At 36.4% G+C, this 17792-nt stretch overlaps 1 protein-coding gene across 2 annotated transcripts; it reads left to right on the forward strand.

The window, feature by feature from the left end:
* Positions 1-92: 92 nt before the first annotated feature.
* Positions 93-17171, forward strand: STARD4 (StAR related lipid transfer domain containing 4). 2 transcript variants are annotated; one of them, XM_032156684.2, is made up of 6 exons: positions 93-262; positions 5264-5377; positions 6325-6374; positions 10626-10752; positions 11591-11705; positions 12601-17171. In XM_032156684.2, the coding sequence occupies exons 2-6, from the start codon at positions 5273-5275 to the stop codon at positions 12819-12821; spliced, it is 618 nt and encodes a 205-aa protein (XP_032012575.1). In that variant the 5' UTR covers positions 93-262; positions 5264-5272; the 3' UTR covers positions 12822-17171. The 2 variants fall into 2 exon arrangements, with proteins under 2 accessions (XP_032012575.1, XP_032012576.1); XM_032156685.2 differs by lacking the exon at positions 5264-5377.
* Positions 17172-17792: the final 621 nt, after the last annotated feature.

Below are 17792 nucleotides of genomic sequence, written 5' to 3' on the forward strand. Positions count from 1 at the left end.
GCACGTTGTTCCGGCCACCTCCTCTCAGCCCCCCCCGGAGCCCCCGGGATCGGGCCAGGGGGCGGGGCTGGGGGGGGGGGCTCGGCCCGCCTTGCCCTGAGGCGCTGGGTGCCTTCCAGTTGGCTGCGACCAGCGGTGACTTACAAGTTGGCTGCTGTCGCCTGCGCCTCGGCGGGCCGGGAGGCTGAGCAGTACTGCTGAGAGCGGTGTGAGGTGCTCGGTAGCGCGCCGTAGCTGCTTCCACGTCCTTGCTTCACCTCAGGTAAAGGTAGGGAGAGCCACGGAGCCGCGGCAGGATTGGGGTGGCCCGTGGGGAGGGCGACTGGGGCGTCCTGCCAGGTGCGTCTTCTGGACCTGCTCCAGACCGTGGATCTAGGGGGCTAGCGGTGGACGTTGGGGATGGCGGGCCCCGGCGTCCGGGCGGGAGTGGACCCCACAGATGAAAGAGAAAACTGAGCCCCAGGGAGAGGAATGGGCGAGCTGGAAGGATCCCAGGGCTTGCTACTCGCCCCTGCACGCCGCTCACCTATTTAAGTACTTGGAATCCATTAGACCTCAGTGTCCTCAGCTGTTAAATGGGAGAGGGGCGGTGGTAATCCCGCTTGATTTGGGGCAGTCCTGTTCGTTGGAGGGCACTGCGCTTCCTGGTTCTTAGGAGGTGCACAGACAGCACGGGGGCTGCCGCGTCCCACCAGGCTTCGCGGAGGTGATGCCAATGACAAGAGACAAAGTTTTCCCAGGGCTTACTGCCTTTCAAGGTCCCTGCTAAATGTATTAACTCATATAATTTCTCACCAAATTAGTGTCATTGTTTTCCCTAATTTACATTTGAGAAAGATTACCTTAGATTTTTAGGTTCAGCAGTCAGGACAAAACTTGACAAATTTTTGGTGGGCCAGGTTTTTTATATGAAGTCTTTTCCAGCCTGTGATCAGCTTCCACAGTTTTACAAGAGAGAGCTTTAGGCTCTGAAGTCAGACGCCCTTGTTTGGAATCCTGGCTCCATCACTTATGAGCTGTGTGATCTTGGAGAAGTGACTCAACCTTCCTGTTGCTATTTTCCCTTTCTGTAAAACAGGGAAAATGTATAGACAATAAGCTACTATTCTCACTTATGGAAGACCTCAAGATATCTAAAGTATGCCCATTTACACCAATCCTAGAGCTTCTGAATAACTAAAATTCCTTTACCATAATGAAACACAATTTCTCAAGGAGGACTATTACTGTTGTGAGGATTAAATAAAATAATGCAATGTAAAGCAGCCAGAAGGACTGACCATGTAGTAAGTGATCAATAAATGTTAGCTATTGTTATTTTTTTAAATCAAGTACAGAGTATTAGGTTTTTTTTAAATCAAGTGTTAGAGCATTAGGGGTTTGAACAGTAAGTTGGCTCATTATTCATATTGTAGAAATATACTTCCTTGTTGCGTTTCTTTAAATACTGAGCTCCTGCCGGAGCCAGTCTCAAAAAATGAGAAGCTGCTGTACTTGTCTGAGTTAGAAAACTTAACAGTTCAACATTGATTGGAAATCAAGCATATGCTGAAATTTTTATGTTAGTTAGAAAATACAATTTAATTTACAAAGCTTTGGTTTGTACGACATTGGGGAAAGTCCATGGTATGTTAAACTGAAGCTGTTGACGGAAGTGAAAACCATATTAATCAAGTAATGCAGGGTTAGACCATTCTGATACCTGCATTTCTTTAACAAGTGAATTCTGACCTAGTCATACTACAAAAGTTCAAACAGATTTTTATGGCACTCACTTTATATTATAGGTTAAATGTTTTATTATGTTCCATATTTAAAATAGAACCTATGCCATCTCACTGTGACAGATAATTGAGAATAATTGGAGTTGGATTGGTCAAGACTATGGTGCTGATAGATGGCCTCAAGAAAAGTTTTAACTTGAGACAGCTGCCCTCCCTATGATGGCAGCCACTATCACCACTAGTGATAGCTTCAAAAACATGGGCATAGAAAACGTGAACAAAAAGATTAGTTTAAAGGAAAAACACGGAGGTGGACATTACTCAGCATTTGGCCATGGGACTGACAAGAGTATAACATCTTTTATATGAACCTATTACATTCTGATAAGGTGAAGTGGTGCCTGTTCTCTCTGACATGTAAATGTTAGAGTTGGATAATTTCCTGATAAAAGGTTGAGATAAGGGAATAAAAGATTGAATTAGTAAAAGGAAGTTCAGAATGGGTTCAGAATGGTATTTAAAACATTTTCCTGACATTCTCCACAGTGGGAGATTGCAGGAGGGCAAATTAGGTGTTTTCCTCTCAATTAACGTCAGTACCCTGTTATATTAGGAGAGAGAGCCAAGACCTTGATAACCCATCTCCCCCAACCCTCTTGGTTCTAGAATATATTAATATTTTGAGAGATGCTCAATTATGCCTGTTTACACAGAGGTAGCAGTTTTGATGGCAACCATTATTTCATTATGGAGTTAATCTTGATGAAAATAATCCATGCAAGACAACTATTTGGTTAAATACGTTGCTGGACATATTTAATCAGAGAGAGCTTTCTGATTTTGTACTTCTTTCTCTTCCTTTCCTACCTCCCACTGCACCACTCTTAAAAAGGCTATTAATAGAATTTCTTAATGTTTTAGTTTTTGTTGAATAGAATTTTTTAATGTTTTAGTTTTTGTTGTTGTTATTTCTGTGAAAGCTTAAGGGTGGAATAAGTCAACTTTGAGAGTAAAATCTGGATTCCATCTGTTTCTGTAGTTCTAGGACCTGGTATATAATAGATGCTTGATAAATATTTAATAGTAGTCCTCTTTGAGAAACCGTGTTTCATCATGGTAAAGGAAGTTTTAGTTATTCAGAAGCTCTAGGATTGGTGTAAATGGGCATACTTTAGATATCTTTAGGTCTTCCATAAGTGAGAATGGTAGCTTATTGTCTATACATTTTTCCATTTTTTATTTACTGTGTTCCTACTGAGTGCTAGACATAAGGAGAATTAATATTGAACAAGTCAGATTTCCTGTCCCCCAAAGATTTTACAGTTAAATGGCAGAAGATAACAAGTGAATAATTTCAGTACAGAGTTGCTGTCAGAAAATATTGGAGGGGGAACTAACCCAGGTTCAGGGGAGTCCAGGAAAGATAAGTGGAAATTAGGTAATGAAAATATGCCACATTATAAAAGGGCCTGTAAGCTACAGTAAGGAGCTTGAACTTTATACTGATCAGTATGAATGAATGATTACTAAGTCAAGTACCTTAAAGTTGCAGATTCTCATCTCTTCTAGGTAGCTAGCTTTCTAGGTAACTTTCTGTGCGCTGGATTTGCCCAGTGATAATGTTTGCTTATGATAATAATAACTTTCCGTTTCACCTTTGATTTCTATCAAAAAGTTTTGAATAAATACTCTTATCTGCCAACCACAGGAACCTAGCGGGTGACCTTTGGGTTTAAAGAATATATTTAATCCTAGTGATCTCTGTAATAGATAAATTAAATCTCTTTTACAAGCCTTCTGCAAGAACTTCTGCTTGTTTGTGGCATACTCTTGAATAAAGTCATTGTGCTGGCTATCAAGTTGACAGCCTCTTGAATGGAAATTGGGTATATTCTTGACTGAGAGGCTTTTTGAATGAGCTCATGAACTTTTCATCCATGGATTGGATCTATACTTATTATATATTTTGCATCACTTATATAGATCCTAAAAGGTATATTGAATTTTCTTTGTATACTTTCCCATGTTTCTACATAATTTTAGTATTTATAAATTTTAATGGCTTATATGCTCTAATTAGTGGTATTTAAATATTGGCTACAACCTTAATTTATTTCTGTCACTTTAATTTTTAGATCAGTTAGTTCTGATCCCTGGCTAGACAACAGAATAATTAGTGAGACTATTTTAAAGGACCTAGATTTCTGAGGCCCATTCCAGAACAGAGCCACTGAATTAGACTATTTGGCGCTGGGCCCTAAAATCTAACACCTAAAAACAGCAACAACTAGTACAAAGCATAAAAAGGTGATTCTGATGTATGCATCCATAGTTGACAACTGCAGCCTTATTCCCACAGAGGGTGAGGCTTGACATTTCATTTAGATGTTTTCTTGACCTCCTTTCCAGCAATTTGATGGTTCTGTAATGGGCAACTTTACCCCTAAAACTCTTTTCTTCTTTAGCGTTTTGCTGAAGATGGAAGGAAAGAGATAGAATAGTGAAAAGTAGGAATTATGCTAAGAAATTGGTGCCCTGGCACCAAAAGAAGACAAAGACCAAGTAATTCTTGTTTTAAGGCAATAACATATCAACAAAATAAGGGCCTACTATGTGCCAGGCAGTGTTCTAGGTGGTGGAGATATAGTGGTGAATAAGACAAGGACCTCTATGCTATTAGTTAGGAATGAGGTGGTCAAAGAGTAGAATCATACACCTATAAATAAGTTATTATATTGTCAGATAATGATAAGCACTATGAAGAAAATAAAGATGTAATAGTAACTTAAGAAGGCTTTATGAAGGATAGGAGGTTTAAACTGAAATTGGCATTAAATTGTTATTAGTGATGCTAAGATTTGGGATCTAGCCGTATCAAAGACCCCAAGTCAGCGATAAGCTAGCCTGTTTGAGGGACAGAAAGAAAACCAGTGGGACTAGAACACTGTAGACAATGAGATATGGTGGTGTTAAAAGGAACCTATTCCTATTAAGGGCAATCCCAAGCCTTTTGACTTGAGAACTTGGGCTCAATTGCCATTTTAATAGTAAATTGTTAAAATGAGGAATACTGTGGCAAATTGAGGGAAGCCAGGGGAGGCGAGAGATTCCCTTTAGGCTTGAAGCTTTAAGTAGGCTTCTGGATCTGGGATTTTTGAGCTCATTGAAACAAAGAGGACTGGAGGTAAATGTTTGAGAGTTAACAGCATGTGTGTGTATATATATATATATATATGAGAGAGATAGAATCCCTTCCCCCTTCCTCCTGTCCTCTCTTCTCCTTTTTTGTATGAGTGATTTTAATTGTAAAAAATATGTAATTCTCACCTCTGGCTATGGGTTATTCATCTTGGGAGCAATTAGAAAAAAACTATGCCCAGGTCCTACTCTCAGAGATTATGATTAGTTGATTTGGGGTGAGGGTAGCTATCTTTTATAGCTCTGGTAGGTTATTATATTGTGAAACCAGATTTGAGACCCACTGGCCTGTTGCCTCAAACTGTGGTATTTGCTGATGCTAATCTTGGTCTCCATAACAGAGAGAAGTAATGGAAGGCCTGTCTGATGTTGCTTCTTTTGCAACTAAACTTAAAAACACTCTCATCCAGTACCATAGCATTGAAGAAGATAAGTGGCGAGTTGCTAAGAAAACGGTAAATTAGTTCAATTACTTATATTTGGGGTATATCTTCTATCTAATGAATTGGTTGATGACCTTTAAAATTAAATGGAACAATATGGACAAAGACCATACTTTGGATGGATATGCAAGATAAATAATTGAGCTAATAAAGTTGATAGTCTAATGTCACACAGAGGAAGAAATGCGTCAGTGGTAATCCTATACTGCTTTCATTAGCTCTTTGGATATTAGACAAGAGAATAGGCTCATGGCAACTACAACCTAAAGAATGGCCTCTTAAGTCAGCCAATAAAATGTATCATTATTAATTTAAGAAAGTGTAGTACTTGAGAGATCGGAATCGTTTCAGGTATATCAAAAAGCCTATGAAGGTAGCTAGTTAGTATTCCTTTTTACTAATGTGACTTGCCTGAACTATTACATGGGTGACTTGAGTGTTGCTAGAACTAATTCTAGAACCCAGGATACTTCTAGTTAAGTGCTCTAGCTATTCTGATATTCAGAATTACTTGGGAAATGATGAGGAAAAAATGTAGGGACAAATTCATGGTAACACTATCATAATAAATGTGAATTGTTTAATTTTTTAAAAGTTATGAACAATGTCAGAATGAAATAGGTTCCTAGTGTTAGAGTCTGAATGCATCAGTAATGGTAAATAGATAAGACTGGACTAAGATAGTGCCGTCATTGAATCTTACAGTGTTTGGATATCATTAAATATACTGAAAATATTCTTTGGAGGTCTATAATTTAAGTACAATGTGAAGAACTTTAGGATACAGAAGAAATTCAAATACAAATCCTTTTATGGTATAGATGACTTTTATGTATTCTGAAAATGTACTGGTTTTATTTTAATGCAAAGACAAATTCTCTAGACTTATAAAATTATCAGTTTTGTGTCTAGGGTTCCACCTATGTAATTATTACCATATAATGTTTTTATTTTTCTAGAAAGATGTAACTGTTTGGAGAAAACCCTCAGAAGAATTTAATGGATATCTGTAAGTACCTTTTTATAGATTTACGTAGCTCTTAAGACATTTCAAAACTTAACTTATATGCATTGTCACTAAGTAGTCATTGCTAGTAAGATTTAGCTTTTTAAGAGTTTTTTAACTTTTTTCTTTTTTTTGAGACAGAATCTCACTCTGTCATCCAGGCTGGAGTGCGGTGGCACAATCTCGGCTCACTGCAACCTCTGCCTCCCGGGTTCAAGCGATTCTTCTGCCTCAGTCTCCCGAGTAGCTCGGATTACAGGCACCTGCCACTGTGCCTGGCTAATTTTTTTTGTAGTTTTTAGTAGAGATGGGGTTTCACCATCTTGGCTAGGCTGGTCTTGAACTCCTGACATCCCGCCTTGGTCTCCCAAATTGCTGGGATTGCAGGCATGAGCCACCACACCTGGCGATTTTTTTCTAACTTTCCGGAAAGCAAATTGGGCTTATGAATTCAGAGCCTTAAAAATGTCCCTGTCCTTTGTAGACTGAGTTGGTGGTGAGGAGGTCATAAATAATGATATAAAATGACTGCTAAAATCTGAATTTCTTAGCATTGTATACATGACCCTTCTAATATTCTACATTTACTCAGTGCTGTAGAACATTTTTTCTTAGGAACTTATCTTGAAGAATTTATCAGAAAGATAACAGTGATTTAAGTACTTGCTCTTTTATCACAGCATTATTTACAATATTAAAAATTATAAACCTGAATAAGCAATAATAGGAGACAATTCAGTAAAAAACATCTGTGATAGAATATGATATAGCCTTTAAAAACCACATTTTTGAAGATTATTTAATAACATAAGAAAATAATATATTGTTTTTTAAAGCTTGTAGAGACAACTGCCTTGCATACTTGGAGTAGAATGTTCACATCCTTAAGACTCAGCCATTTTTCAAAATAAAACTGCTGGACCCTGTTAGTATATACAGAATGCTCTGAAGTGTAATGCCAAGGATAACATTTCCAGAAAGATGAATTTTACAGTATTTATGATGAGGACAGGGAAATTGGAGTTGGATTAAGCATTGTAAGAAAGTATGGAAGTTAATTCTTTAAATTAGTAATTCCCAGTGAGGGTTGAAAGTATCAGGATTACCAAGGGAGCTTTATGTTTGGAGATCTGAAAAGACTTCATAGAGAACTAATGTTTGAGCTAACACTTAAGGGAAGAATAAATATTTCTTAAGGAATGAAAGAGTTCATGTTCTAGGCAGAAGGAATTGCATATCTACTGCATAAACACATATGAGAAACACTGGTGTTTTTTTTCAGATTCTTAAAGGGATATGTGATCAAAAGAGGTAGGACCTGATGTGTTGAGTTGGACACAAAGTGCTCTAACTGAGGCCGTAGCACAGAAGTCAAAAAGGGCAAATGCATGTGAAAGATTTAATAATAGCGATGGTGGTGGCAATGATAACCAACATTTATTGAGAGCCAAATATTGTTCTAAGTACTTTACATTTAGGAAATCCTCCTGATAAAAACGTAGAGACTGATTAGTTCTGACTATGGAAATGGGGTTAAGAGAAGAAGAAGAGCCATAGTTGAATCTAAGATTTTCTAATTTGACTAGATTAATTTGTATTACCTCCATCTACCCCAAGTTAAAGAATACAAGATGGGAGAGCAGATTTATGGTGGGGGAGATAATATAAGTTTGGCTTGAGTTATAAAATGATTAAATAGCTTCAAATGCTTTGGAAAAAAAAAAGGTACTGGTAGAGCTGAAGCTAATTTCTTATTTCATCTCCTTTCTTTCATCTCCAGAAGTAACTGCTGTCCTGAAGTTATGTGTATTGTTCCTGTTTCATACTTTGACCACATATTTATATATCCATAAACAATGAAAAGCATTATTTGGTGTGTTTTTTATATTCATGTATATGTGTTTGTATGTACATATTTTATTTAGTAATTTGCCTTTTTTTATTAAATATTATGTTCTCAGGATTTAGCCATGTTGTTATATATAAATCCATTATTTTCCCTCTATGTGAATATACCACAATGTTTTTATCTATGTTTGTAGATTCACCTATTGATAGATTTTTAGGCTGTTGTCAATTTTTCTCTATAAAGTACAATGCTATAGTAAGCCTCTTGGTATATATCTCTTTGTGCACACGTGTGATTTTCTTTGGGTCTTAGGGATGTATATCTTCCAACCTTACTAGACATTACCAACTTGCTCTCTAAAGTAGCAGTTTAAGGATTCTCATCCCCCTCCATTGACTACTTACTAGTTTTTAATCTCTGTCAGTCTGAGGGGTATTAATCAGATTGTTCTTGTTAGTATTTACTTGATTACTAGTGAAGTTGAAATCTTTTGTGTATTTCTTGACATTTCAGGTTAGTCTTACCATGTCCTTTGCCCATCTTTTCTTAGGATTTTCTTTTTCTCATTGGTTTATAGGAGTTATTCATATATCCTGTATAATAATTCTCTGTTTATATATATATGTGTTACATACCTTCTCCCAGTGTGTGGCTAGTTTTAAAAAATGACTGATTTTTTCTTGTGCGGTATGCATGTTTTTAATTTTAATTGATGTTTTGTATTTTTTGTGTTTTTCTGTGTTTTACATATTCAAGAAATCCCCCTGTACTCCGAGGTCACAAAAATGGTATCTTGTATATTTTTCTTAAAATTTTAAAGTTTTTCATTTTATGTGTTTTTTTGTTTGTTTGTTTGTTTGTTTGTGACGGAGTCTCACTGTGTCGCCAGGCTGGAGTGCAGTGGCGCAATCTCGGCTCACTGCAGCCTCTGACTACTTGGTTCAAGCTATTCCCCTGCCTCAGCCTCCTGAGTAGCTGGGACTTCAGGCATGCGCCACCACGCCCGGCTAATTTTTGTATTTTTAGTAGAGACAGGGTTTCACCATGTTGGCCAGGATGGTCTCAATCTCCTGACATCGTGGTCTGCCCACCTTGGCCTCCCAATGTGCTGGGATTACAGGCATGAGCCACCGCGCCCAGCCCATTTTACATGTTTTATACAGATATTTAACTTATCTGGAATTAATTATTATGAGTGGTGGAAATAGGAATCTAAGTTTTGTTTTCTCCATGAGGATAACTATTGAATCTAGGCACACCATTTATGGAATTGTACATTTTTCCCCACTGATAAGTGATGCCGCCTTTAAAATATGTCAAGTTCTGACATATTTATGAGTCAGTTCCTTGGTGTTCTGTTCTATTGGCCTATTTCTCTGTTCCTAATAAAAAGTTTTTAAAAGTCAGGGTAAAAATATTCATGTACTAGTATGTCAGAGGATAACTGAGGAAAGAATATAAAAATAAACGGAAACCTTATGGCATTCTATAAACTGTTTTTGGCTATGCTATAACATGAAGGGACTTTATTATCTTCATTATGACACATAGTATAGGCCTCAGTTCTCTTATTAGATTTGAGGACAAAGGGTACATGCTGATAACAATAACTGGTAGAATGTAATTTATCAGAAAAGTTACTGGGTTTTATTCCCTTTAGAAAAAAAAAAAAAACTCTTCATTAATTTTTTTCTGTTTTTTGAGACGGAATTTCACTCTTGTTGCCCAGGCTGGAGTACAATGGCACGATCTCGGCTCACCTCAACCTCCGCCTCCTGGGTTCAAGTGATTCTCCTGCCTCAGCCTCCCGAGTAGCTGGGATTACTGGCAGGAGCCACCATGCCTGGCTAATTTTGTATTTTTAGTAGAGACTGGGTTTCTCCATGTTGGTCAGGCTGGTCTGAAACTCCCGACCTCAGGTGATCTGCCCGCCTTGGCCTCTCAAAGTGCTGGGATTACAGGCATGAGCCACCATGCGTGGCCCACCCTTCGTTAATTTTTATTCTTTTTTTTTTGTTTTTTTTTTGGGATGGAATTTCACTCCGTCGCCTAGGCTGGAGTGCAGTGGCATGATCTTGGCTCACTGCAACCTCCACCTCCGGGGTTCAAGTGATTCTCCTGCCTCAGCCTCCCAACTAGCTGGGACTACAGGCGCATACCACCATGCCTGGCTAATTTTTGTAATTTTAGTAAAGACAGGTTTTTGCCACATTGGCCAGGCTGGTCTCGAACTCCTGACGTCAAGTGATCCACTCACCTCAGCCTCCCAGAATGCTGGGATTACAGACATGAGCCACCCTACCCGGCCTAATTTTTATCCTTACTTTCAAAGTTAGCTATGCACTATAAGGGTATGCTGAAATTTTTTATTGTAACAGCAATTGACTTAAACTTTCTTTCTCCAGGTACAAAGCCCAAGGTGTTATAGATGACCTTGTCAATAGTGTAATAGACCATATACGCCCAGGGCCTTGTCGTTTGGATTGGGACAGTTTGATGACTTCTTTGGATATTCTGGAGAACTTTGAGGAGGTATCTATTTAGAAACATTACTTTAGACTGTGTGTATGTGCATGAGGGTGGGCATGAGTGAGCCGGAGCATGTGAGCGTGAGCATTTGTACATACTTATATTCATTGCTTTGAGAATAGCAGTCACGACAAAGATACCACAGGGGAGTCCCATGCTGCCTCTTAAAAAGTTTGTGTTTCCTCATACTAATTAATGAGTGTTAGACTGAGTTTGTTTTCGACAGTAGCTATACCCTTGCTGCTTAAAATTATATTCAGCATCCTTCATTGTAAAACTTTAGTTAAGATTCTGAAATCTAAAATTCTGAAAACACCACCGTCATATTTAGGTTTCTAGGTGAATGTGTGCAGCTTTACCATTAATACTAAGCCAACATCAATGACCAAAGATAAAAATGCCACCTTAGATATTCTAAAATTATATAGCCAAAATGACCTGCCCTGTTTCTATTTTTATTAATTCATTGCTTAATGTTTGAATTTTTTAATTAAAATGTTTGATGTTAAAGTATTTGTGGATTGGATCTTAAACACCGAAACAGTCTACATCCCTAATTCCATTTGGAATGTTACGTAGAATAAGACAACTGCATTTAATTAGAAATTTGGATACTGGATAACTTGTACCTCTGTATTTTGATTATATATCTTCTTCATGGCCTTCCAATAGCAGTGAGATTTAGAATACAGATCTAGACCTGTCAGAATCACTGTAAGAATTATTATAATTATGAAACATTTTAAATAAATATTAGTTTCTTTCCAGAGATAAGTTTATGATATATGAAGCTGTGTATGTTTCCTATAGTAGTAACACTTGTCTTACCTCTTTTTTTCAGAATTGCTGTGTGATGCGTTACACTACTGCTGGTCAGCTTTGGAATATAATTTCCCCAAGAGAATTTGTTGATTTCTCCTATACTGTGGGCTATAAAGAAGGGCTTTTATCTTGTGGTAATAATCTCAACATGTTATGCTTTTTTTCAGTATGGTTTAAATATTTGTGTGTTCTCGGCTGGATGTTTCTTTCCTTGTGAGATATATTTTCAACTCTGACTCTGTAATCACTAACATTTTTTGCAAATGCTAAACTCTAGGGAGTAAAATAACAATATCAAAAGGGTTTTGAAACCTTTCTGATAAGTTTTAGTTCCCAGTTACACAGTATCCTCTAGGTCAGAGGTAGCAAATGTGGATCACATGACTGCCTCTAAGAAAGGTTTCTAGTAAACGGATTTTCTTCTAAGCCACTCTCAGAAAACAGTTTCTTGGTCATACACATAGAAATACTAGATTTGGTATGTCTTAGAATATTCTTCCTTCCTTGAGCTGTGTTGTATTTTTCTTTTCAAGATTAAAAATACTGCCATTGGAAGGTTCCTGTTTTCTAAAACGTACCTATAGGTAAATTAGTATTGTTTTGTATATAGTATATACTTAAGTTAGCAGTTGTAAGTAAACATCTACTTCTTTATTCTTAACTAGCCGGTACCAAAGTATAATATGGTAGTCGCTGTGGGGAATAGTTACGGTACCATGGATTCGATTATTGGCATCTCGAGGCCTGGGTACTACAACCAAGATTTGTAGCTTCCAAGGAGTACTAAGATGATATGATGTCATGTATTCTGAAGGGATTAAAAGTTTCCCCATTACCTATCTGCCAACCTTTTGTCAGAATCCTCCTTGGTAAGTCTCCTTTTCACTCTGCCATGGTCACTTTGGGATTTAATTTTCATCTGTATGGATAAGAAGAAATATTTAAATAAGAATTCTGGTAATATTTTAAAATGAGAGTTTTATGTCAGTTATTGCTATTAATAGTGCTATTTTAAAAATTGCCTTATAGGAATAAGTCTTGACTGGGATGAAAAGAGACCAGAATTTGTTCGAGGATATAACCATCCCTGTGGTTGGTTTTGTGTTCCACTTAAGGACAACCCAAACCAGAGTCTTTTGACAGGATATATTCAGACAGATCTACGTGGGATGATTCCTCAGTCTGCGGTAGATACAGCCATGGCAAGCACTTTAACCAACTTCTATGGTGATTTACGAAAAGCTTTATGATAGGCAAAATACATTCAAACTTGTAGTACTGTGGATCAACTCTTTCTCTCAGCTACATGGCCTGTAAAAATCATTGATTCCACTCTTCTGCATAGCCGGTAGAAAAATCTGAAATGTTTTTGGTTCACTAGTACAATGTTTGGTTTTATTCCTAAAGTAAATAGCTATCTAAGAGAGGGCATTTTCATTTTTTTTTTTTTTTTAATTTTGAGACAGGCTCTCACTCTGTTGCCCATGCTGGAGGGCAGTGATATGATCACAGCTCACTGCAGCTTTGATCTGACCACTCAAGGGGTTACTCTACCTCAGCCTCCTGAATAGCTGGGAATACAGGTGCACGCCACTCTGCATGGCTGATTTTTGTTTAATTTTTTGTAGGGATGTGGTCACACTATGTTGCCCGGGTTGGTCTTGAACTCCTGGCCTCAAGCCATTCCCCACCTCAGCCTCCCAAAGTGTTGGGATTATAAGCGTGAGCGAACCATGCCTGGCCCCAATTTAAAATGTGGAATTCAGTTGGTGTCCAAGACTTACCTTGAGACTCTTAAAAGCATCCGTCTGTAACTAGAACAAATACAGTCTTAGATTTATCCAAGTGCCTAGATATCATTTTATAATGATTAGAATTGAGTATTGTGGGTCCCCTAATTCTGTGGGTGCCTTAAGTGAGAATTTCTAAATGATTTTCACATTCTAAATGACTTTGGGTTTTGAACTCTCCATCTATTTTACTTCTAAAATGAGAACTTGAGGCAATTCAGGTGTCCAGGCAAATCTTTGTATTTATTTATTTTTTTGTGTACATGCCCACATCTCGAAATCCATTTCAGTGTTTAATGTTAGTTGTTTATGTGTTAGTATTCTTGTGTCTACTGTTTTGTTGTTGTTAATATGGGTAAAGTGAGCCCTGAAATACATGCTAAACAAGACATGAAATGCACAAAGGTATATAGTGTTTCAAGTGCATGATAGTTTGATCTGTGTTTTACTTTATTGTGTTTTCTTGAGTGTAAAGAAAGAATAAATCATAGTTCTTCATACCCATTTTGACAAAGTGGAACAATGAAGCTGTTTTTTGCTTTTGTTTTTATTTATTTTTTGCCACTGGTGATGATAGATTTCAAAAAACAAAAGGTGGCAGCAGCACAATGTTCATGGTGAATTATCTTATAGTATCTAGATTGATCAAGATCTGACAGAAGGAATGCACAAAGGATTCTATATTCTTAATGATTTATTAATTACCAGTATCCTTTTCTAAATTGAATGTACTTTTGAATTACTAGGTTTCTCCTTTTTTTTATTTGTTCTGCAATAGTGAAAGAAAACTGAGTAGTTTAGTTTCAGTTTCCCATGGAAATTGGTAAATGTTAGTTTTGACTTAATCTATTTTTTCATTTGTTTTTATTAGTGTAGAGTAGGAAGTCTCATATTCTACTATTCTATCTAGGATGGTGAAATTCCAAAGGTGCCTAACTTGAGTAAGGGATTTGTGACAAGATAGTATATATTACTATAAGGGCTATTATTTCCTGAACTGGATGTCCCTAAAAGCAAATAAACTGCCCACTATCTCTACTCTAGTGCCCTCTTTGTCCTTATCAACATATACCTCCAATAAGTAATTACATAATTCACTGTTAAACATGGACCCACTCTAGATAAAATTACCCTCATGGAAACATTTTCATTGTGAGAATGATGGATTTAAAAATTATGTTTGAATCACCTAAAATGTATGTGCAGCTTCTAGATGGCCCCTTAGATCTGCTGGGCTCTAGCTGTGTACTTTAAAAAAAACAAAAACAGCTTTATTGATATATAATTTACATATTATATAATTTACCCACTTTTAAGTACGTAATTCAGTGATTTTTTTTTAATACATATGTAGAACTGTGCAGCCATCAACACAATCTGGATTTAGAACGTTTCCATCATTCCAAAAGACTCCTTTTGTCTTTTTTGCAGACTCATACCTAACACAAATCTAAAGTTTATCACTGTTGCCAGGATAATTACAGCAGGTTTTGTTTGGTTTCATTTTTAAGAGTGGAGATGTTCATGATTCTAAGCTCAGGAATCTTGTGATCATGTATTAAATATGGTATCTCATACTATAATGATATAAAAGCTTAATGATGTGGGTTGAGGTGGATATTAACATAAATAATTGAGTCCGCTGCTTCTATAGCAATGCTATAGGATAGAACAATAATGTAAGTGATATATGTAATTAAAAAATTCTAGAAGCCACATTAAAAAATAAAAATAAACAGCTGAAGTTAATTTTAATATTTTATTTAACTCAGTACATCCCAAATGTTATCATTTTAACATGTAATTGATGTAAAGATTTATTCTGATAGTTTGTATTGTTTCTTGTACTAATTTTTTGAAATCCGGTATGCATTTTACAAATTTGGGCAAGCCACATTTTAAGTGCTCATTAACCACATGAGGCCAGTGGATACTGTGTTGAATAGCACGGTCCTATAGCATATTTATTAATTTGTCTTGTAGTAAGATGAAATAGACAATAATATGGAATAATATCTTAAATGGAAATTTTTGCTAGTCTCTAGAGCCTTCATTGCTTGATAAACAGGACATCTAAACTTTAGATATAAATCAGTTGTCAATGAGATAAAATTATTGCCAGAAAATATTTTCCTTCAAAGATAAGTAACTTTTGATATGGCAGTTGGTGAAATGAAAGAATATAATCTGCCTTCTTGTTAAATGGTTGACTATTTTCTGTAGCTTATAGGTAGTATGTATTAGAAACTTGTGTATGTGGGAAATATTTGGCATAATACTGTTTTCAGTACATAGTAGCTATTTTTTAAGGAAATTAGTTTCATACAAGAAAAAGATTATTATAAAAGTGATACTTTTGCATGAAATATTAGTTTGTGTTGATAACTCTTAGTTAACCCTTAAAGTTTAAAACAGTACTCAGAAAAAAATGAGAATCTAGTATTCTGTAGTTAACTAATCTATAATATAAATTGCTAAAGTAGTAGGGAGCTTGTAAATGTTAAAAATCTCTTTATTTCAGTGTTCATTCAGGTTGGATATATTTGAAATTGTAGATTTCTATCTGTAAAATATCTCCTAGTTAATAGAATTTTTTTCCTTCCCCTCCCTTCTCCCTTCTCCTCCTTTTCTAACCGAAGGGCATTTTATCAACAATCATGTTGAATTCAATTAATATCTCAAGCTAAAAAACTGTGTAATTGAGGTTGTATCTGGAGAAGATGGGAAAACATTGTATAATTGAAGCCCTTAATTGTCTATTGAGCTTTTCGGTCTGAGTAATTGCCTTTCATACAGATAAAAGCTTTACCTCTTTTCTCAAGAGTGTACCACCATCCTTAGAATCAGGTGTTTAAATCCAGTTTCTTTTAATTAAATGGGACTGTAGTGATCCCCACCCTACAGAGAAATCAGCAGAACCAGAGAAGCTAAGGGACTTGATCAGGTTTCCCTTAGAACCTGTGTTATATAATTGCCTGCCTGCTGTATCTTCCATGTCTTTCTTATTCAACTTCTAGAAGTAGAAAAGTTTGGGACTTGAGTGTAGAAGAAACATCAGAATAATTTCAAAAAACAGGAAGTTGGAACTATAATTTTTAAATTATTGTATTGTTTTTACAGATTTTACATGTATAGTTAAATATTAAAATTCGTCTCTTGCAGTTCAATTAAAGCTATCGTATAGATTTTAAGAAGTTTATATAATTCTTTTGTGAACCAATATGTAAAATTAGAACATTTATTAAACTAATAATATGTATTAGTATCAATAAAATATGTATTTATTTTTAAAGTGGTATGAAACAGAATAAAAATTTGCAGACACTCTTAAAATTGGTCATTGATATTATCTTTGTAATTTAACATTAAGTACTATCTAGTTTCATATGCCTGAATTTAAAGTATGTAATTTAACTTCCTGAATTCTTACAAAAGAAAAATATAAACCTGGAAAATCAAGTTAACAACACCCATGCTGATCTCTCCTGCCAGTGTCTCATATAATATTAGCTATTATATGATACTGCTGGATCTTTATTTGCTATTATATATTCAGAACAAATAATTAATATATTCTGCCTTTGTAAATTATGGACAGGATTTATTGTACACATGTTGAAATAATTGTGATACCTTGATTAGGAATTATGATATTTTGCTTGGAATTGAAAAAAACTAAAAGTGATTACAAAGACACCAGCAATCTGTGTTTGTTATAAGAAGGCAGTTAGGGATGCTGTTGGAAGTATGTAATAGAAAATGTGACTGTGAAGCAGGGAGTTACTTTCCTCATTTAATAAAACATCTGGTACTATGGTTTGAATATTTGTGTTCCCCTAAAACTCAGATGTTGTTAAAATCCTAATCTCTAAGATAATGGTTTCAAAAGCTTTGAGAGTTGATTAGGTAACCCTACTGAATGTGATTAGTACCTTTATAGAAGAGGCCCAAGTGAGATGCTTTGTTCCTTCTGCCATATGAGGACACAGCAAGAAGGCATCCCCTGTGAGGAAGCAGGCACTCATAGACAACAAACCTGCAGGACTGTTCTTGGACTTGTGCCAGAAATGTCAGAAATAAATAGTGATAAGCCACCCCGTTTATGATATTTTATTACAGCAGCCTGAATGGTAGTGAGAGCACTGGACTAGGAGCTGGGCAACCCTGGTCTATTCCTTCTTCAGCCACTGTGACCTTAGGTAAGCCATTACCTCTCTTGGGCATAATAGCTCTCTTTAATAAAGTGAGCTTATTGGATTAAATGATTACTAATATCCGAGGGTGGAGCCAAGATGGCCGAATAGGAACAGCTCCAGTCTACAGCTCCCAGCCTGAGCGACACAGAAGACGGGTGATTTCTGCATTTCTGTTTGAGGTACCGGTTTCATCTCACTAGGGAGTGCCAAACAGTGGGTGCAGGACAGTCGGTGC

Source organism: Hylobates moloch, unplaced genomic scaffold (assembly GCF_009828535.3).
Source record: "Hylobates moloch isolate HMO894 unplaced genomic scaffold, HMol_V3 SCAFFOLD_6, whole genome shotgun sequence".
Classification (NCBI taxonomy): Eukaryota; Metazoa; Chordata; class Mammalia; order Primates; family Hylobatidae; genus Hylobates; species Hylobates moloch.